The sequence below is a fragment of the Aquarana catesbeiana genome, linkage group LG07, assembly GCF_042186555.1.
Source record: "Aquarana catesbeiana isolate 2022-GZ linkage group LG07, ASM4218655v1, whole genome shotgun sequence".
In the NCBI taxonomy this organism is placed as follows: domain Eukaryota; kingdom Metazoa; phylum Chordata; class Amphibia; order Anura; family Ranidae; genus Aquarana; species Aquarana catesbeiana.
Genome location: NC_133330.1, coordinates 329,637,061 through 329,659,423, shown reverse-complemented (window position 1 = coordinate 329,659,423; position 22,363 = coordinate 329,637,061). Strand labels below are relative to the sequence as shown.

Here is a 22,363-nt window from a genome sequence, read left to right as displayed (position 1 = left end):
GATATGTCTGGCGGAAATCCAATACAGCTCACCATCCAAATAACACCATTCCTAAAGTAAAGCATGGAGGTGGTCATATCCTTTTATTGGGGGGGGGAGGGGGGTTAATATCCTGTTATAGGGATGTTTCTCTGCAGCAGGAACTGGAGTACTTAGAAAATAGGATGGGGCAAAATACCATCAAATTCTTGAGGAAAATCTGCTGCCCTCTGCCAGAAAGTTGTCAATGGGAAGAAGGTTTACCTTCCAACATGACAATGACCCAAAGCACACAGCAAAAATGACCACACAGTGGTTGAAGGAGAAAAAGGTGAATGTCATTGCATGGCCTAGTCAGAGCCCAGACTTAAACCCCATTGTAAATATCTGGAATGACTTGAAGACCGCAGTCCACAAACTGTCACCATCAAAAGTAACCCGACTTGAGCAGTTCTGCAAAGAAGAGCGGGCAAATATTGCAAAGTCTAGATGTGCAAAGTTAGTAGAGACAAATCCCAACAGACTAGAGTCTGGAATTAAAGTAAAAGATGGTTCAACAAAATACTGACACAAGGGGGTGATCCTTTTTCTAACTCAGTGATTCTGTTTTTGAATTTATTTTATTTTTTTTTTCTGACATGTTGGTGTTATATCTTTCACATGTGTTATACATTGCACTGAGTAAAACAAAAACTGTGTCTATATTTCAGGCTACAAAGCAACAAAATGTGATTATTCTAAAGGGGTGATTATTTTCTATACCCACTGTATGATTTAAATTATCCATGCAATGTTCTAAGTAGTATTTACATTTTTATTTATAATTTGTATTTCTATGGCCCTTTTCTCCTTGGGGACTTAAAGCACTTAGGCGGTTGTGTGCATTCAGTTGATCCATTTAAAGTGTTACTAAATCCAGGTCCCTGCATTCACTATATCTGGTCTCCCACAGTACACAGAACATAAAAATGCAATTATTTTAGTAAATATAAACTGCTAAATACTTTCTCATCAGCAGTATATAGCAGTCTTGTGACGTCTATCAGGTCCTAGTAAAGCTTGTAGGAGGAGTTTTCCTACTACACTGAGCAGTCCTATCAGGATCCGGGACCCCTGACCCTCTGTCTGGACAGTGCTGATTGGCTCTGTGCTGATCACATGCACCCTCCCAAGAAAAAAACCCCCCAAAAAACCTCTCTAGCAATACACGCCAAACTGAGCATGTGCAGCTTGACTCCAAAGGCTCTGTACTATCCAGACAAGGTCTGGAGTCAGTGGAAGAAGAGGAGGATCTTTGCATACAGGATCAAACAGCCTTTTTACACACTGCAGAGGATTAACCCCTTAGGTTCCACAGTGAGTATAACAAGCACGCTTTACTGCATATACAGACCGATTTTACTGTTGTGGGTTTAGTAACACTTTAACCTACCAGTGTACCTTTTTTGGTGTGTGGGAGGAAAACAATGCAATCACAGGGAGAAATGCAAACTCCATGCAGATAGTCCCTGTCAGGATTCAAGCTGGGGACCCCAGTACTAGAACCATAACCACAAGTCATGAATAAGACTTTTTACCGAAGCAACACTTCATCCCCGAGTTTAAAAAGTAACACTTCTTTTATTCCTTGCCTCCCGCTGCCGCCTTATCTAATTGGCCCTTTGAATTCTTTAAACAATACACAACAAAGCTGCAGCTCTCTGCTGGAGGGAGTTTTAGGCACATCACTGTCTACTTTCATGTCCCAGAATCCTCCAGAGCTTTCACTCGTTAGTTTTTTACATCATTTTCCGATACGTCTGGACTCTGCGTTCCCCGAGCCGTGCCTGAAACCGCACCGAGGTACATGTCTAGCTTGGGTGCCGCGCTCTGTGCCAGACCGTGTCTTCTACTAATTGGTGTTACCTGATACTCTGAGAAGAAAAGGCATTTGTTACCGTGATCAGTTATATTGTTTACTTAGTCATCCCATCTGAAGTGGCTCGTTATTTGCACATCTTTCTATCCGTCAGGAAATTTTGCTTCGTTGTCCTGACACACAACCTGCTAACATCGATTTTATTTATTTATTTTTTTCTGTGTGTAGAAGTGCCAACTGTGACACCGCCTCCGCTGCCTGCCGTTATGCCAATGGCTGAAATAACAGAGGTCCCGGAAAATCCACAACATGATGAAGGGTACCGGGAACAGACGAGTAACTATAGAAATGAGCTTCAAGCAGGTACGCCGACAGCTTCTATTAACCACTTAAGGACCAGGCCTTCTTCTGACACGTTAAAAGCAGCTATTTTCTGAGCGGAGAAGAGGGGGCGGGGCTCAGGGCTGAGCAAACATTATTATAAAAAAAAAAAAAAAAAAAAATTATATATATATATATATATATATATAAATTTTTTTTTTTGCAGAGACCCTAGAGAATAAAATGTTGGTTGCGCGAGATTTTATGTCACGCTGTATTTGCGCAGCGGCCTTTCAAATGCCTTTTTTTTGGGAAAAAATACACTCTCTTATGATTAAAAATAACAGTAAAGTTAGCCCAATTTTTTTGTATAATATGAAAGATGATGTTAAGGCGAGAAAATAGATACCTAGCATGTCTTGCTTTAAAATTGCGCACACTCGTGGAATGGTGACAAACTATGGTACTTAAAAATCTCCCATAGGCAACACTTTAAAAAATGTTAACAGTTACCAGAGAAGGTCTTGCACTAGAATTATTTATTTTGCTCTGACGATGGCGGGGATACCTCTCGTGTGGTTTTAACGCTGTTTGCATTTGCCGGCACAATTTACGTATGTGTTCGCTTCTGCGCACGAGCACAGAGAGATGGGGTGCTCTAATTTTTTTTTTTTTATTATTTATTTTATGTTTTTATTTTTACACTGTTTTTTACTTTCTTTTTTTTTTTTTTTATCGCTGTCACAAGGAATGTAAATATCCCTTGTGACAGCAACAGTCACGTGTCCGGTATTATTTTGGAGGGATCTGGGGTATATAAGACCCCAGATCCCTCCTTTGCACTTAAAAGAATTCAAAACGCCAAATTTGTCTGTTTTGAATACTGCCATTTTTAAAATTCTGGCACCTTTAACCCCTTCCCACCCGCACTATAGCCAAAAAACGGCTACATGGCGGGCCTTAATTTCCAGGAGGGCATCCATGTACGTCCTCCCGTGCTTGAGCGACCTGTGCGCCACGCTCTGTGATTAGCGAGTCAAGGAGACTCGACTGATCATAGATCGCAGTAAGAGGCTGATCCCAACCTCTTACCACGTGATCAGCTGTCGGCCAATGACAGCTGATCACGTGATGTAAACAGAGCTGGTAATCCGGCTAATTTTTCTCCTCCATGCTGACAGCGTGAGGGGGAGACCCCAAAAAACCCTGATCACCGGCTACTGTCAGAGGGACATCGGTCCCTCACACAGAGGGCCACCGCCGCCTGATCTGTGCCCACCGGTGTCGCCTAACAGTGCCACCTATCAGTGCCGATTAGTGCTTCCTATCAGTGCCACCTACTAGTGCCATTTCAATGCCCACCAGTGCCACCTATCAGTACTGCCAATCGGTGCCCATCAGTGCAGCCTCACCAGAGCACATCAATAAAGGAGAAAAATTACCTGTTTGCAAAATTTTATAACAAACTATAAAAACTTTTTTTTTTTTTTTTCTGTTTAGCAAAAAATAAAAACCCCAGTAGTGATTAAATACCACCAAAAGAAAGCTCTATTTTTGTGAAAAAAATGATAAAAACTTAATTTGGGTACAGCGTTACATGATCGCGCAATTGTCATTCAAAGTGTGACCGTGCTGGAAACTGAAAATTGGTCTGGGCAGGAGGGGGGTTTAAGTGGTTAAGGCTCCAGTAAACTGGAAGTGGCGTCACTTTCCGGGTTACTAGATCCGAGACCTGATCAAAGCCGATTCCCGCTTTGTTCAGATCTCCAGCCAGCCGGCAGACGTGTCAGCTGGTCGCTCGGCCCTCCCGCTGCTTGTGATAACAATCGAGCCTCTGCTTAGCCACATTGATGGTGATCACAAGAAAGCTGATTGTCGGCTCTAAAAAATGGTTGCAGACATCACCCCGGGACAGCCGCTTGAAGCTAGCACATTATGTGGAACTTACCTTAGAACGAAGCCCTCCAGTGGCGCGCTGTCACCGCTGAAGGCGCTTCCATCTGCACCCGGTCTTCCTTCTGGGTTCGCGGACTCTGGCTGAGTGAGTGGCTGGAGCCGCGATGACGTCGCTCACGCATATGCGCGTGGGATTTGCCGTTTATGGCACAGGACTCTGGTGGTCATTCCTTCAGAGCGCATGCACCGGTGACATCCCTGGCTGCATGTACTGTAAATATCTCCTAAACGGCGCACGTTTAGGAGATATTTACAGTAACTATAGGTAAGCCTTATTATAGGCTTTCCTATAGGTAATATTCATGCATGGGAGTTTACTCCCACTTTAAGGAGATTCAATCTCTTTTTCTCCTGTTTACCATTGTCATGGAAAGTGAAGAAAATTCCAAATTTTGGGTTGTCCCCAGAAAAGTAATAGAGGGGAAATCTTCCGATGGGGACACTAGTTCTGGTGCCCTGGGGGTTCCCAAGAGATTCCCTTAATTTGCAGGGATTTCCTCTGACTTCCTGTTTTGGATATGGGACAGGAAGTGAAGGTAAATCTCCGCGATGGGACACGGGTGAAGAAAAAAATCTGGCGGGTTATATCCCTTTCTTGCTCTATCCAAAATGGGGGGGGGGGGGGGTTGCCTATAGTTCTACTTTAAGACCAATGACATGTATGGTCACAGTTGACACTGCCAGCTGCTACAGAGAAAGTTAAGATTTTGCTATGAGGTCCCATGATACGAAAGCCCCGTACACACGATCAGATTTTCCGACAAATGTTGGATGTGAGCTTGTTGGCGGAAAGTCGGACTGTGTGTATCCTCCATCGAACTTTTGTTGTCGGACTTTCCGCCAACAAATGTTGGCTAGCAGGTTCTCAAATTTTCCGCCAACAAATGTTTGTTGTACTTTCCGATCGCGTGTACACAGGTCCGTCGGACAAAAATCCACGCATGCTTGGAATCGATTTCGACCCGGAAGCGCTCGGTCTTGTAAAACTAGCGTTCGTAATGGAGATATCGCGTACGTCTTGTACGTCACTACGTTCGTAATTGTTGGCCAACATTTGTGTGACCGTGTGTATGCAAGACAAGTTGGAGCCAACATCCTTCGAACAAAAATCCACGGTTTTGTTGTTGGAAAGTCCGATCGTGTGTACGGGGCATTAGTCTACCCTATAGTGCCCTGGGAATCCTTTGTATGTGTTAAACGTTTATTGGTAAAACAAAGTTTTTATGGTGGTTTTTTTTTTTTTTTTTTTTTTTGTTCCCATTTGTAGGAGATCACCATAAAAATAGCAATAAAACATTAAAGAAAACTGGCTTAAAATGCAAACATGTACAAAACGAATAGAGTTTCCTTTCTAAGGCCCCTTTCACACTGGGCGGATCCACTGGACGGACTCCGCCAGTTCAGAGGGGGATCGCTCCGTTGATCTCTGCTGAGCAGGCGGATGACGGGTCTGTCTCCGCTTACTATGCTGAGATTGACCTGTCGGAGCCCCGCTGTTCTCTATGGGGAGATCGGATGAAAACGTACAGCCTGTCCAGTTTCATGCGATCCCATCCGATAACGTATCGCCAGCCGTCTGTTTTGAGTGGTTCTTATTGGATGGCAGGCGGGTGTCTCCGCTGACATCCGCCTGTCCATGGAAGTAAATGGGTGATCCGCCTTTAAAAAATGCGACAGGCAGATCCGAGTGGGCCGATCGTGTGCAAGGGGCCTAAAGCCCCCTATTTTGTCTAGCTTTTCTAACAGTCCCTACTGATCTCTCTTTCCCTTCATCTTAGCAGTTCTGTGCGCCATATTCTACATGACAGCCTATGTCAGTGTTTATCATCGTGTTTTTGTGTTCCCGCTTTAGTTCAGATCCCTCGCACAGATGGGTTGTGTCGCCACTAATGAGCATCCTGCGAATAACCTCCCCCCCCCCCCACCCTTCCTGCCCACAACAACAGAAACGAAAGAGTAGATCTTTTTTAATTCAGCTCGGTGAAGGAAGATTCAGGACTTTCCTAAGTTAAATATGACTTAAATAGGAACATTAGACCTGCATTAAGCTCCTGGCTGGGGTCAAACATAGGACAGCCAGCTACACTTTGCCGTTTCTGGCCCGTCAGACGGTCTTACTTATGCAGCAGGGGCCCTATTACAGTCATGTAAGAAAGCAGAAAGGATCGAGATGTCGGGGCTGTTGAGATCCTACGGACGACTGGTTCAGAACTGACTCTTAAAACAGGTCTCTAGTTACTCCCTGGCCTAATTAAACCAGAAAGGCTTTAGCGTTGCCAGATGTATAAATGATGTCCACGATTGTATGGTACTGATAGGCTCCTGTAATAACAATAATGTCTTGTCAGGTGCTTAATTCCCCCAGGGGGCAATGCAGCTGCAACAGGATGATTGCTTAAATCACTTCTCCCTACACTCCATTTTTTTATTCCCCCCCCCCCCCCCCCTTCCTCATCTTTATTTCCAGCCCATTAAAGTAAATTTCACAGAGATCAATTGTATCTATTACAAATCATGAAAGGTTTCCACTTCTGCAATGCTCAGAGACGACGGGGCATTTTATATGACAACCGAAAATGGATCCCGCTCAACAAAATCAATTGCTCCGGCCGCTGTGCACCTGGGTGGAGGGCAACCTTTTTGAAACTGTATTGTAATATCATTCGCAGAAACAATGTTGCAAAGAGGATAGTAAAACTTTTCTTTTCTTTTTTTTTATTTTACATTTTTTTATTTTTTTTATTTTTTAAATTGATTTCAAGATAAATACTCACACATTCCTTTAACACATTTATTTTATGCAAAAACATAAAAGCACCACAACCAATCGTACCATAAAAATGACCCTTCCTTTAGTTATGCAATCCACAGCCAACTTTAACCGCTTCAGCCCCAGAAGATTCTCCCCCCTTCCTGACCAGACACTTTTTGCGATTCGGCACTGCGTCGCTTTAACTGACAATTTTGCGGTCCTGCGACGTTGTACCCAAACAAAATTGACACCCCCCCCCCCCCACAAATTGAGCTTTCTTTTGGTGGTATTTGATCGCCTCTGCGTTTTTTATTTTTTGCGCTATAAACAAAAAATGAGCGACAATTTTGAAAAAAAAACGCATTATTTTTTACTTTTTGCTATAATAAATATCCTTCAAAAATATATAAAAAAACAAATTTTTTCCTCAGTTTAGGCCGATATGTATTCTACATATCTTTGGTATAAAAAAATCGCAATAAGCGTATATTGATTGGTTTGCAAAAAAGTTATAGCGTCTACAAAATAGGGGATAGTTTTATGGCATTTTTTTTTTTTATTAGTAATGGCAATCTGTGATTTTATATTGTGAATTATGGCGGACACATCGGACACTTTTGACACTATTTTGGGACCATTGTCATTTATACAGCCATCAGTGCTTTAAAAATGCACTGATTACTGTATAAATGTCACTGGCAGGGAAGCGGTTAAACACTAGGGGGCGATGAAGGGGTTAAGTGTGTCCTAGGGAGTGATTCTAACTGGGGGGGATGGGCTACCACTGACATGACAGATGACAGGGAGCAGTAGGTCTGTCATGTCACTAGGCAGAACAGGGAAATGCCTTGTTTACATAGGCATCTCCCCTTTCTGCGGCTCCGTGACACGATCGCGGGACACCAGCGGACATCGAGTCCACGGGACCCGCGGGCGCGGTCACCCTGTACGCGACACGCTAGCCCCACCAATTAAAGGGGACGTACAGGTACGCCCATTTGCTCACCGCTGCCATTGTGCCGGCGTGCAACGGTTGGCAAGTGGTTAAACCAAGCCACAGATGCAGCGGGCCACCTATGATCTACTTCCATTTCCTGTTTTTAAAATTCCTGAGTTACAGAAAACCTGTGCTTTGCACATACAAAGGAAACTGGTTCACTTTAGTGCTGACACCCATAGCCGTAAATGAATCTAATGGAAGAAATTTAGGGGTGGGACTTTATAGGTGCAAAACTCTTGTCCCAACATGACTGCGCACCAGTGCACAAAGCAGGGTCCATAAAGACATGGATGAGAGAGTTTGGGGTGGAGGAACTTGACTGGCCTGCACAGAGCCCTGACTTCAACCCCATAGAATACCTTTGGGATGAATTAGAGCGGAGACTGTGAGCCAGGCCTTCTCGTCCAACATCGGTGCCTGACCTCACAAATGCACTTCTGGAAGAATGGTCAGACGTTCCCATAGACACACTCCTAAACCTTGTGGACGGCCTTCCCAGAAGAGTTGAAGCTGTTATAGCTGCAAAGGGTGGGCCAACTCAATATTAAACCCTACGGACTAAGACTTCCACGCTGTGGGACACCTGCCTCTTCCTCGGCCTCTGATTAGATTAGTGTTTACAAGCTAAGCTTAAACAATGGCTGTGTTTTAAGGCATTACTTTTATAGATGTGTCATCAGGATTGTATGTTTGCCTTGTAAGGTTACGCTGTAGTCAGAGATTAGTGTTTGTTTGCATTCCAAAATGTATTGTAATACACATCACCTCCACTGATCCCTCTGATCTCAGAAATGATGCCAAACTTTGGAAAACAGTCAGCAAATTGTCGATAAGTGCCTTTGTATAGCTGCATGTGTTTTTTTTTTTTTTTTTTTCTTTTTTTTTTTTTTTTTTTTAATTGCTTAGTAGTGTGAGATTAAAGCTGAACTCCAGGAAGATATAAAAGACACATGAAGGCAGCTTTGTACTTATTAGGCTTCATGCACATGGAATTTAAAAGAGCAGCTTATTCAGGCGTTAAGCCGTTTTTTAGGGGTTTTTTTTATGCCTGTAAAGGCACCTCTGTAAGGCTGCTTTCACACTGGGGCGGTAGGGGGCGTCTGTGGTAAAACAGCGCTATTTTTAGCGCTGTTTTACCGCGGTATTCGGCCGCTAGCGGTGTGGTTTTAAACCCCCCCCCCCCCCTGGCGGCCAAAAAAGGGTTAAAACCACTCGTACAGCGCGGCTATAGCCGCGGTATAGCCGCGCTGTCCCATTGATTTCAATGGGCAGGAGCGGTTTAGGAGCAGTGAATACACCGCTCCTTCACCGCTCCAAAGATGCGGCTGGCAGGAGTTTTTTTTTCTTCTCCTGCCAGCGTACCGCTTCAGTGTGAAAGCCCTCGGACTTTCACACTTAACAAACAGCAGCAGCTGTTTTGGGTCGGTTTGCAGGCGCTATAACGCCTGCAAACCGCCCCAGTGTGAACGGGGTCTAAGACCCCGTTCACACTGAAGCGCAGCTAAAGCACCGGTCATTTTTGCTGTGTTTTAGATGCTTTTTTTTGGCGCTTTTCAGGCAACGTGACCTTAAAAAAAAAAAAAAAAAAATTCTAAAAAGCGCACGTTTTGCATCACTTTTGAATCGCTTTTAAGGCGCTTCGGAAGTGCTGCCTATTCATTTCAGTGGGCGGGGGCGTTTTTGGAGCGCTTTTTTTACAGCGCTCCAAACCCGCCCCAAAGATGCTGCTTGCAGGACTTTTTCTAACGTCCCGCAAGCGCACCGCCCCAGTGTGAAAGCACTCATTGCAAATGAATGTATGACCTCGATCTAAGTTTTTTGTTTTTCCGAAATTTATGTGGACTACTCCACACCCCAACCCCTGAGCGAGTAAGCTTAGTCACCCTATGTTGACCCCCCGGCCTTGGTCGGAGGGTTGTTAATGTTTCGACAGTTCTTTCTACCAAATATGTTCCCAATGTGTATGAAGTTGTACCATGTTATACTTTCTGCTCATTTCCCCTGCGCGGGATCATTACAGTTATTTTACTTCTTATTTATTTCAATAAAAAAATTGTACCAGAAAGTAATGGTCGCCACACAAAATATTGACACTTTGGGCCCAATTTGGACATTTTCACTTAGGGGTGTACTCAATTTTGTTGCCAGCGGTTTAGACATTAATGGCTGTGTGTTGAGTTATTTTGAGGGGACAGCAAATTTACACTGTTATACAAGCTGTACACTCACTACTTTACATTGTAGACAAGTGTCATTTCTTCAGTGTTGTCACATGAAAAGATAGAAGAAAATATTTACATAAATCTGAGGGGTGTACTCACTTTTGTGAGATACTGTAAATGTATTCCTATAGACAGAAGAATGCATTTTACACTCAAACACCAAACATACATAAAAGCGCATACGTATTGTAACATAAGATGTTTTTTGTGCCAAATTCTGTTTTTGAAGAAAGAAGTGTAAGCACCTGAATTTGACTTGATATCAGCTCCTTGCAGTCCCTGTACAGCAGAGCTCAGAATGGGAGCGGGAGAAGCGGCAAAAGGAGCCAGTGCATGTGCTGACAAGGTACATGCTAATAGGAGGAGAGAGCAGAGTGACATAGAGATGATCTGATCTCTGTGGTACTTCTCCTTCTTCGCTTTCAAGTCACAGGACATTTATCTTTAACGCTTTCTATGCATTAAGGTAAAAAATACACCCCGCTACCTGTTCCTTTTTTGTCCCCATTTCGTCCCTAAACACTTACCTGACTCCTCCACAAATCCAGCACTGTCCTGACTGCAGCACCCCTGCTCTATCCTCCTAGTCTCCCAGGAGAGACAGGCAGGGAGCTTAGAGGCTCCTGTCAGTCTAATCCAGTGAGGACGGAGAGGGGGCGTAGCCAAGCAATGTGTTGTGTGTCTATGGATGCACACAGCCCGTCTCGGGAGCGTGCCCACATGGGTGCCCCCTCAGCACACAGCCTGCTGAGGGGGCACTCGTAGGAAATAGGAAGGAGCAGACAGGCCTGGCGGAATACTCCAAAAGAGGGTAAAGAGACGATTAACCTTTTTAAATTTAAAAAAAAAAAAAATGTAAAAAATCCTTTCCGATCACTATAATTTGTGACCTTTTTTATATTTTCAAATGTCTAGAATGCATGTGTGTGTTATACGAGTAGCAGCAACTGACTGATAAACTGGATCTTCTGTATGCCTTTTTCTAATGATATAAATGGCACTTGACTCCTAGGACCCCTGACTCCTGAGAATGAAGCATTAAAGTCCAAGTGGGAGAAACGCCTTGGCCCCGACTATTCGGTTATGGTATGTATACCAATGTGTGTCTAAATTCCCCCCCCAAAAAATGTCATAGATTGCAGATTACCAAACCTTAGAAGTCGTACCTGGATTCATTTTTTTTTTTTTTTTTTTCTACAAGCTTTTTTTCTTCTTGTAGTTGATAATGGCATGGGTCGAAATGTGCAATTCGTTTCGTTCCAAATTCGTTTTTCGAAGAAATTCGACTATTTCGGAAATTCGAAAATTGGGAGATTCGAAATTCGGAAATTAGAAAATCTTAAATTAAGAACGAAAATTCAAAAGAATGAAAACCCGAAGGTTCGAAAATCTGAAATAATAACTAATAACAACTATTACTAACTATTAAATTCTAGGTATTGGAATTTCCTTTCAACTATGGCTGTTAGTGAATGTAAGGAATACGAATTTTTCCAACGTTATGAATAATCCGAAATTACAATTGCCACATCTAAATGAATGTAATGTAACCAATTAATAATAAATAATAACAACAATAATAAAAACTTTTTATTATTCATTACGTTCCATTCATTTACATGCGGCATTTGTTATTTCGGATAATTTCGTAACTTCGGATAAATTTGTATTCGTTACGTTCACCAACAGCCAAATTTGAAAGGAAATTCCATTATCTATAATAGTTAGTAATAGTTATTTCGGATTTTCAATTTTCTGAATTTCTGAATTTATTCGAAATAACGAATTTCGATCATAACAACCTAAAAATAAGAAAAAAAAAACGAAAGAAAAGAAAACGAATTAATTTCCGTGCACATGTCTAAACATGGGCAGAGAGCACATAAAGTTATCGGCTCTCAAGATTTCCGCCACAATTAACTTGGAATTTCTTTTAACTTCTCCAACAAATAAAACAAAATGCTTTCAATTGTATTTTTTTCCTGAACAAAAGGGATCAAATAACAGAAGTTAATTGTTGGGACTGACATACACTTTAGGCTGGGTTCGCACTGGGCCGATGTGGGAAACCCCTGCGATTCAGTGCCGAATCGCACACTAGTTCACACTGAGATCTGCGAACCGCTGCGGGTGTCGATGTAAAGTTAATGACACCCCCAGATCGGTATGCAGATCGCAGTACGAATTAAATGGTGCAGGGATCGGATCACCCAGGCGATCCGATTCCAGTGCGGACCAAAAAAAAGGGTCCTGCACCATTTTGGTGGGAATGCGATGCGATTTCAGCCAAAACAGACTGTATGGCTGAAATCGCATCGCACAGGCATCACGTGATCTGCACAGTAATGCGGTGCGATTCACATGCGATGTCTGTCTGGCATTGCACTAGTGTGAACCGGCACGTAAAGTATTTGTAAACAATCACGTTGTAAAACAACCAATTTAGTTTAAAATGGAAATGTAAGGCAATACATTTGTGTATAGAAAAAAAATTATATATAAAATCTATATCTCCCCACCCTCACTTTTTTTTTTTTTTTATAAGTGATCACATTCCCTCTGTTCTCAGCTGCATAAGAGCTGAGGGGGAGGAGAAGTAGCAGCACACTGAGCTTCCCAGCGATAGGCTGTGCAGGGGAGGCGTGTCAGGACAAATCTGATCAATGGAGGAGAGCCGGCTGAGTTCCCAGCATAGCTAGAGAACTGACCATAGTCTGCTCTCCTGCTTAGTGTGGTCAGTATTTAATAGGAAAGCAAGGGGACTGGCAGGAACACCAGGGGTTTCACACAAAGGGAGCAAAACATAAAGAACAGGAGAATTTCTCATGCAAGTACGTGGTACAGCAGACACATATCAGGACTAGGAAGTGTTGGGGTAACACATGCTTTAAGGCAGCCCATACATACTTTTTTTTTTTTCATTCAACCAGCGATTGAACGAAAAAAATGATCCGATTCTCCCATGCACACGTTCGATGTGGATGGGGGGAATCTCTCCCGCTGTGCTATTGTGTTCTGTTGGAAGGAAGCCCTCCCTCTAGCCAGTGGCACTGATTGAATGGGAAATACCCAACAGACTGGTATAGATAGACTCGTGTACAACCAGCCTGCCCCATACATGAATCGAAAGTTGTCCGGTCCCTGCTGAACTGGTCAATGTTTGAACCATGTATGGCCAATTCAAAGTGATATTAAAGTCTTGTTTTTTTTTTTTTGTTAAATAACAAACCTGTTATACTTACGTGCTCTGTGTGATTATATTGCACAGAGCAGCCCCGATCCTCCTCTTCTCGGGTCCCCCCCGCTGGCGATCCTGCTGTGTGCCCCCAGAGCAAGCCGCCCCCCAGATCAAGCAACTATTTGCACACGCAGCCGTAGCTCGGCCCCCTTCCTCTACGGATTGGCTCACTGGCTGTGATTGACAGCGGCACGAGCCAATCGCTCAGCCAATCAGGAGTGAGAGTCTCTGGAGAGCTGAGGCTCTCGTGGACATCACTGGATCGAGAGGGGGCTCAGGTAAGTATTGGGGGGGGGGGGGGACTGCTACACGCAGAAGGTTCTTTTACCTTCATGCATAAAATGCATGAAGGTAAAAAAACCTTCTGCCTTTAGAACCACTTTAAGGGGGTTGTAAACCCTCACGATTTGTGAGGATGCATTCAGGTGAAAAACTCTGTGCTGCAGCTGCCCATCAGACTCCACCCTTTTTTTCTTACCTGAGCCTGATCGTTTCAGGGACGAGCACAGCCGCTGTCTCTCTCCTCACTGGATAGATTGAAAGCAGCAGGAGCCATTGGCGCCTGCTGCTGTCATTAAAATCCAGTGACACGGGAGTGGGGGGGGGGCAGGCAGAGTACTGCTGTCTGGGTCAATGGACGCAGCAGCTGGACTCGAGAGCGAGCCCACATGGGTGCCCCCCATGAAAAGCAGCTCTTCGTGGGGGGCACTTGAGAAGAGGAGGAGCCAGGAGCGCCGCGGGAGAAACCCCAGAAAAGGAGGATCGGGGCTGCACAGAGCAGGGACGTAGACATGTGCAATTCCTTTAGTTCCGAAATTTGTTTAACGAATTTTGACAAATTCGTTAATTCCGAATTTTTCAATTTCTGAATTTACGAATTTTCAAATTTCTGAATATTCGAAATTTCATAAATTATAAAAATTCAAAAATTTGAAAATCAAAGAATAAGAATGAAAATTCAAAAACCCGAAAATCTGAAATAACTAATAATAAATATTAAATTATAGGTATGGGAATTTAACTTCAAATTTGGCTGTTCGGCATTCGTTATTTCAGATAATTCGTAACTTCGGATACATTTGTATAAATATTGTTACATTCACTAACAACTAAATTTGAAAGGAAATTCCAATACCTATAATTTAATATTTATTATTAGTTATTATTTCAAATTTTACTGATTTTTCTTTCTTTCTTTTCAGATTTTTGAATTTCTGAAAATTCGGAAATCCGGAAATTTCAAAATCCGAATTTTCGTATTTCCAAATTTCCGAAAAAAGCAAAAAAAAAAAATGAAACGAAAACAAATTTTTTTGTCAGTGCACATGTCTACAGGGAAGTATAACATGTTTGTTGTTTAAAAAAAAAAAAATGAAGCTTTACAATTACTTTGTCTTTGTAAAGGGTAATTCAATCAGGTTCAATGAAGTTTTATGACAATACCTTCATCTGCTTTTCTCTGCCTTTCGCTTCAAAAGTACGAAACCATCATCAGGCATCATTCAGGGTGACCATTTACTACCTGGACTGAGATGACACAATTTATGTACGTTTTGGTGCCTGTGTGGTTTTTGGTTGTGTTTTACTGACACAGATCAGCCCCTGCTGCAGCCTCTCACCTTGTAACTTCCTGCAAAGTTGCATTATTATTAGTATGTTGCTAGGAGAGAGGAAACTGAGGAAATGGCTCCTCATGCCTGCAGCAAACGGATTCCATCATCTCAGCCAAGAGCAAAGTCAGCGTATTGAAACTCCAGGTGGCTTGTTAATTATAAATGGTGGAGCTAATTTGAAAAGTGATACTGTTACTGTATATTGTGACCTATCAGGAATTCAGGCAGGCTGGTAAGGCTCCTAAAAAGATTAGTAATGGTGACAAACACTTCACTTTTTCTGGCTTCCCCGACACTTATTATTCTGTCACAGGTGGTTGATCTGGATACAAAGATAGAAGATGATGAAGAACTGCAGAAATATTCCAAGGTGTGTAATTCTTTATCTTAATGGTTTTGTGCATCCATCAAATGTTCTGTTTTGACTTATGGAACTGGTCGGGTTTAAACCTTTCGCTGCCAGAGCTATTTTCGCAACACGTTTAAAAAAAAAAAAAAAAAAAATCATTTTCGACCTGAAGATTTACATAAAACCCCCAAACACTTATTTTCTGAAAGTAGACACCCTAGAGAATAAAAAAAGTGGTATTTCCAATTTCTTACGCTACAGGATATTTGTGCAACAGTTTGGGAGATGCTAAATTTCGTTAAAAAAATACACTAAAGTTAACCGCTTCAGCCCCGGAAGATTTTACCCCCTTCTTGACCAGAGCACTTTTTGCGATTCGGCACTGCGTCGCTTTAACTGACAATTGCGTGGTCGTGCGACGTTACACCAAAACAAAAATGACGTTTTTTTTCCACAAATAGAGCTTTCTTTTGGTGGTATTTGCTCATCTCTGCGATTTTTTTTGTTTTTTTTTAAATTTTTTTATTTTTGCGCTAAAAACAAAAAAAGGGCGACAATTTTGGAAAAAAGCAATATTTTTTACTTTTTAGAATAATAAATATCCCCCAAAAATATATAAAAAAAAACAAATTTTTTTCCTCAGTTTAGCCCGATTATGTATTCCACATATTTTTGGTAAAAAATAAACGCAATAAGCGCATATTGATTTGGTTTGCACAAAAGTTATAGCGTCTACAAAATAGGGGATAGATTTATGGCATTTTTATTATTATTTTTTTTATTAGTAATGGCGGCGATCTGCGATTTTTATCGTGACTGCTACATTATGGCGGACACACTATTTTCGGACCTTTGGCATTTATACAGCGATCAGTGCTATAAAAATGCACTGATTACTGTGTAAATGACACTAGCAGGGAAGGTGTTAAACACTAGGGGGCAATCAAGGGGTTAAGTGTGTCCTAGGGGGTGATTCTAACTGTGGGGGAATGGGCTTTAACTTGCATGACAGCGATCACTGCTCCCGATGACAGGGAGCAGTGGATCTGTCATGTCACTAGGCAGAACGGGGAAATGCCTTGTTTATATAGGCATCTCCCCGTTCTGCGGCTCCGTGACACGATCGCCAGGACAGTGGCGGACGTCGAGTCCTCGGGTCCCACGGGCACGGTCACGCTGTACGTGCGCCCGCTAGCCCTACCAATTAAAGGGGATATACAGGTACGCCCATTTTCCCACCGCCACCATTGTGCCGACGTATATCGGCGTGCAACGGTCGGCAAGTGGTTAATGTGGTTGTAAACCCTCAGTGTTTTTTTTTTTTTTTTACCTTAATGCATTCTATTCCATTCAAAAACCTCCTGTGCTGCAGCTCCCCCCCACACACACACACACTTTTTTTTTTTTCTTACTTGAGCCCGATCCGATCCAGCGATGTGCACAAGCGCAGTGGCTCCGGCCGCTGTCTCTCTCCTCATTGGACAGATTGATAGCAGCAGGTGCCATTGGCTCCCGCTGCGGTCAATCAAATCCAGTGACACAGGAGCCGGGGGCGGGGCTGAAGTCCCACTGTCTGCGTCAACGGATGCAGCAGCGGGACTCGGGAGGGAGCCCACATGGGTGCCCCCATGGAAAGTGACTTTCCATGGGGGGGGGTACACGATGAAGAGGAGGATTGGGGCCGCTCTGTGCAAAACCAGGTAAGTATAAGCATGTTTGTTATTTTTATTTTAAAGGGTACCACTTTTAAAGGATAAGTTCACCTTTCTAAAAAAAAATTAAATGCACATTTTTTTGCAGGTAAAAAAAAATGTGCATTTGTAAGTATTTACTTATTTTTTAAGAGCCTGTAAAGAGCCTTACAGGTGCAATCTCAGGCTCCTGCAGACTGTCAGTGTATCTGTCCGCTCATACATCGTACAGGCAGGCAGTTACACAATGACGGGAAGACTCCATGAACGAACGAAACCACTCAACAGCGCCCTGGTAGTTCATTGAGAACTACAAGCCGTCCACCGCAAAGGAAGTAGGTACTTGTAGTTCATTCATTCACAGATCTCTGTAAATGAATGACGCAGCCATGTGGGCGGAGCCATGTTTTATTTAAATTGTGAGAGTGGAGAGAAGATCCCCGGCCCGCTGTCACAATGAGGGGGGGGGGGGGGGATGGCGAGAGGCTGCAGGAGTCGAACTCCTAACCTATTACCAAAGGTGGACTTATCCTTTTAATTTTAGGGATCAAAAATGCAATAAATGACCCAATTTTTAGGTAACAATGAAAAGATGAGGTTCCACCAAGTAAATAAATACCCAACGTGTGAAACCTTAAAATCTTGTGTGCCCATGACATGGCGACATACTTCATTCCCCCTATGTTTTCCACAGTTTAAAAGCCTCTACAGGTTATCAGTTTAGAGTTGCCCAGGAGCTCTGATGGTAGAATGATGATTGCCCTCTCTGGCGTGCGAGGCTATATCCAACATGTGTACAGCCATTGACGTTTTCGTGCGTAGGCTTCCCCAACACATGCATTTACATTCTTACCTGTATGTGGGGGTACCTTGAAAATTTTTTGGGGGTGAGGGATTTTGCTTGGGTGAAACCTGAACTTTTTTTCACAATTTTTTTATTTATTTATTTTTATTTTTTTATTTTTTACTTAAAGTTTTAAGGTGGGTACACGCTATAATAAAATCAGGCGAACGATCGTCCAGTTTTTCTCAATGTTTCACAGCAAGTCGAACCCCAGGATGGAAATAATGTACAAAAATTCTCGCCTGACGGGCTTTTTATTTATTTTTTGTTTGTTTGTTGTTTTTCTTCCGAAAACCTGTGCAAAAACAGTACGCCTTAGAGCCCTTGCACACTGGGGCGGTTTGCAGGCGCTATTGCGCTAATAATAGTGCCTGCAAACCGCCCCGAAAGTGCCGCTGCTTTCATTCCAGTGTGAAAGCCCCGAGGGCTTGCACACTGGAGCGGTGCGCTGGCAGGATGGTAAAAAAAGTCCTGCCAGCAGCATCTTCGGAGCGGTGAAGGAGCGGTGTGTATACCGCTTCCTTACCGCTCCCTTACCGCTCCTGCCCATTGAAATCAATGGGAAGGCGTGGCTATACCGCCGGCAAAGCGCCTCTGCAGAGGCGCTTTGCGGTGGTATTTAACCCTTTCTTGGCCGCTAGCGGGGGGTAAAACCGCCCCGCTAGCAGCCGCATACCGACGGTAAAACGCCGCTAATAATAGCGGCGTTTTACCGCCGACGCCGCCCCCCGCCCCAGTGTGCAAGGGCTCTTAAACAAAAATTTGTGAGTTCTGTTTGAGTAAGAGAAAAATTTTGGAGTTGGTCCCTTCAGAAATTTTGTTTGGAAAGTCTGACGCAGATGTCGAAAGTTTATGTACACACTGTTTGAAAATCGAACTATTGTGTCCCGTATGTCATTTTTCTTCTGATCTTCTTAGTGTGTGTACCCCACTTAACTAAGGGCAAAACTTTTTTTTTTTTTTTTTTTTTAGTTTTGGATGTAGTGGAGAGAGATTAGAACCCCTGTCAGTTTTTATTGTGGTCTGTGTCCCCCGTTAAGGAGACTCGCCCTCTTTTTAATTTGTCCTGTTTACCGTTATCATTGAAAGTAAAAGAAAATCCCAAATTTTGGGCCGTCCCCAGTAATAGAGGGGAAATCTTGCAATGAGGTCACTAGTTCTGCCCCAAGAGATTGCCTTAAATTGCAGGAATTTCCTTTCACCTCCTGTTTTGGCAATGGGACAGGAAGTGAAGGTAAATCTCCGCTGGGGCAAAGAGGGGGGAAAAAAAAAAAAATACTTACACGGGTTAAAACCTCCCTTATGCCACGTACACATGACCGGTTTTGCCGTCGGAATCAACTCTGAAGGTTTCTCCGACAGAATTCCGATGGAATTCCATTCAAGTGGTCTTGCCTACACACGGTCAACCCAAAGTCCGACCGTCCAGAACGCGGTGACGTACAACACTTACGATGGGACTAGAAAAAGGAAGTTCAATAGCCAATAGCTTCCGTCTCATACTTGCTTCGCAGCATGCGTCGTTTTTGGTCCGTCAGAACAGCATACAGACGATCGGTTTTCCCGATAGAAATTGGTTCCTTTGGAAAAATTTAGAACATGTTTAATTTCTAGGTCTGTCAGAATTTTCGAAAAAAGGAAGTCTGATGAGGCCTACACACGATCGGAATAGACAATGAAAAGCTTCCGTCTGACTTTTTTTGTCGGACATTCCGCTCGTGTGTACAGGGCATTACTCTATCCAAAATGAAGAAAAAAAAAGTTTTGCTAATAGTTCTACTTTAACTTTTTTTTTTTCACATAGGGGACGGGTTCTCTTTAATGGAGACACCAGGGGGTCTAGAAGACCCCTGATGGCTCGCCTATCAGGAGCCAAGCAGGAAAAGGGTTACTCTGCTTACTAATTAATTCCAAACTGTTAATTTTACCTTCAGCAAATGAATTTCTCTTTTCTGTGTATTGCAGCTTTTGCCCATCCACACTATGAGACTTGGGGTGGAACTGGACTCTTTCGATGGCCACCATTATATATCGTCCATTGCTGCTGAAGGTCCCGTTGCCAAACTTGGAATTCTGCAGCCAGAAGATGAACTTTTGGAGGTAAGTACAATGCATGAAAATTGAATGGTTCATCACCCCAACCTACAACATTGTAGGAAAATGTTGATTGGACACAATTTGATCGTTTTGGGCTCCGTTCAGATTGGTGCGATATCAGATGCAACTTGAGTCTCGTAATCCCATGACAATAGTTATCACTTGAGTTTTCAATGGTTCCCATTCACATCAATGCAACTGTGCACAGTGTGATTTTGTAAAAAAAGATTCCTTTACTACTTTTATGCAATTCCAGCGTGATTTTTAGCCCCATAGCTTATGCAAAGCAAAGGAGAGGGGAAATTTGGGACTTTAAATGAAGCATACGGCTATACGGTAATAAAAAGAAAATCAATGTTTATTGGTACATATACACATGTTGAGTCATTTCAAAATACAGTGAATAAATATTGATATGATTCAACATGTGTTGCTCATTAGTGACACATGGTACAAATATGTACATACATAATGCCGCACCACTGTGGTGTGGGTGGTGTAGGTTGGTAACCTAGACCTCTCAAAGTGATAAAAAAAAGTTCTTAATTGATCATGATTGTAAAAGTAGTTATGGTCAGATGGTAGTAATAGCATAGCATCGAAAAAAAAAAAAAAAAGGGGGCGGGGGGGGCTCTACGCATTTCATGGGTTCTTTCCACTCATCAGGAGCCAATGTATACTTGTATCTAAAAAATAGTGCATTCTATGAATTAGGGTAAAAAACCTGTGTAACAAAATCCCCCCCCCCCCTCTTTAAAGTTACCTGAGCCTATTCATGATCCAGCGATGTGCATGAGAGCCAAGGCTCTCCCGGCTCTGTTCTTCTCTCCCTCCTCTCTGGGCAGATTGATGGCAGCAGGAGCCATTGGCTCCCGCTGCTGTCAATCAAATGCTGTGACGAGGCACGGGGTGGGGCTGAGCTGCCCGGTCTGTGTCAATGGACGCAGACAGGGTGGTTCGGGAGTGAGCTCTCACGAGTGTTTCCATAGGAAGTGGCTTCCTTTTGAGGGCACTCACCGAACAGGAGGAGATGGGAACACTGGAGGACCCCAGAAGAAGAGGATCGGGGCTGCTCTGTGCAAAACCGTTACACAAAGCAGGTAAGTATAACGTGTTTGTTATTTTAAGGAACCTTTATTATCACTTTAACTGTAACAGAGAAAGAAGTGGCGCAGTTCTGGCTGTGCCCTAGAGCGGGTTGCCTGGAGTTTAGCCCAAGACTCAAACTGCCAGATATTTTGCTTTATCTGGGATTTATAAGTCTCAAGCAAGCTATCGACATCTGTGGTCAGGTTCTTTCCATTATCTTCTCTCATGTCTTGTAGAGCAGACTTGTTTTCCTATAATAATAATGTACTCTGCGTCCTGCTTGCTGTGTTAGGCGGATCTCTATGGCTACCATAAAACAAAAAAGAAAGACAAGACTGAAGCTGTTTCCCTTAAATATTTGATTGAAACCAAGAACTGATGTGGCTTACAAAGTTTAGGCGCAGAACAATCTCAGGCCAGTTCAGGAAAGTCTATTATGATTTTCTTCACGCTCGTTTTGACCTAAAGAGCCATGCTGCCTTGTCAGAACTCGGCGTACACATAATTTAATAACCTCAAAAGGCTGTTGGATCTGTTTTTTTTTTTTCCCGGAAATTTAATCTCGCTGTGGAAGGAATGACATATTTTGACAAAAAAAATAAAAAAGTAGACTACAAGACATAATACTGGTAAAAGCATAGCAGACAAAGAAACAAAAAAAAAACTTTTTGGATTTGTTCAGTGTTCTAAAACAGAGTTCACCAGGCCTGGACTGGTCATACGGCACACTGGGCTCGGGCCGCATGCAGGGCCTCCATTTGGGTGGGGGGGGGAGCCACATGTAGGGGGCCCTGGGATTCGAGAGCAGTGTTGCCAATGATTCTTCTGTTCTGTTCTCTCCGCCGCTGCGGTCCCACCTCCCGCCCCCCCCGCTGCCAGCATTAGTGGTTGAATGCTAATGCTGCCTGGCGTCCAACAACCAGCCACATGGTAGGTTGGCCCCTCCCGCTATTCAGTGGAGAATTTAATCGAAATTCCTCCTCCAGGCCTGGCTGCTGCACTGTGTTCCTGAGTCCGCCATATCCTGCCCATCGAGTCCCACCCACTAAGTCCCACCTCTGAGGGAGACACTGATGGTGGACCTCTGAGGGGAACACTGATGGAGGGACCTCTAATGGGGACACTGATGGGGAGTGTCACAGTATAGGGGACCGACACCAACCGCCCCTATAAACGCCCACCACCCCCTCCCGTTATTTGGAAAAATTGGAAGGAAGAGAGGAAAGATCCCTGATGCCGCACATCCGCGGAGTCCTATGGTGGTAATAAGAGAGACATGATCCCCATGATGAAGTTCTGGGGGGCGGAAGTGAAACACGTTTGGGGCGTGGCCTGGCGAGAACCCAGGCTGAGG

The 22,363-nt window shown here is 43.4% G+C and overlaps 1 protein-coding gene across 4 annotated transcripts in view; it reads left to right on the top strand.

The window, feature by feature from the left end:
* Nucleotides 1-22,363, top strand: part of PATJ (PATJ crumbs cell polarity complex component) — a 407,721-nt gene that overhangs the window by 66,933 nt on the left and 318,425 nt on the right. For all 4 annotated transcript variants that reach the window (XM_073593830.1, XM_073593831.1, XM_073593832.1 and 1 more), the window contains exons 12-15: nt 2,066-2,200; nt 11,101-11,174; nt 15,253-15,309; nt 19,789-19,923. In XM_073593830.1, coding sequence (XP_073449931.1) covers nt 2,066-2,200; nt 11,101-11,174; nt 15,253-15,309; nt 19,789-19,923 — 401 coding nt within the window. The remainder of the gene's footprint in view (nt 1-2,065; nt 2,201-11,100; nt 11,175-15,252; nt 15,310-19,788; nt 19,924-22,363) is intronic.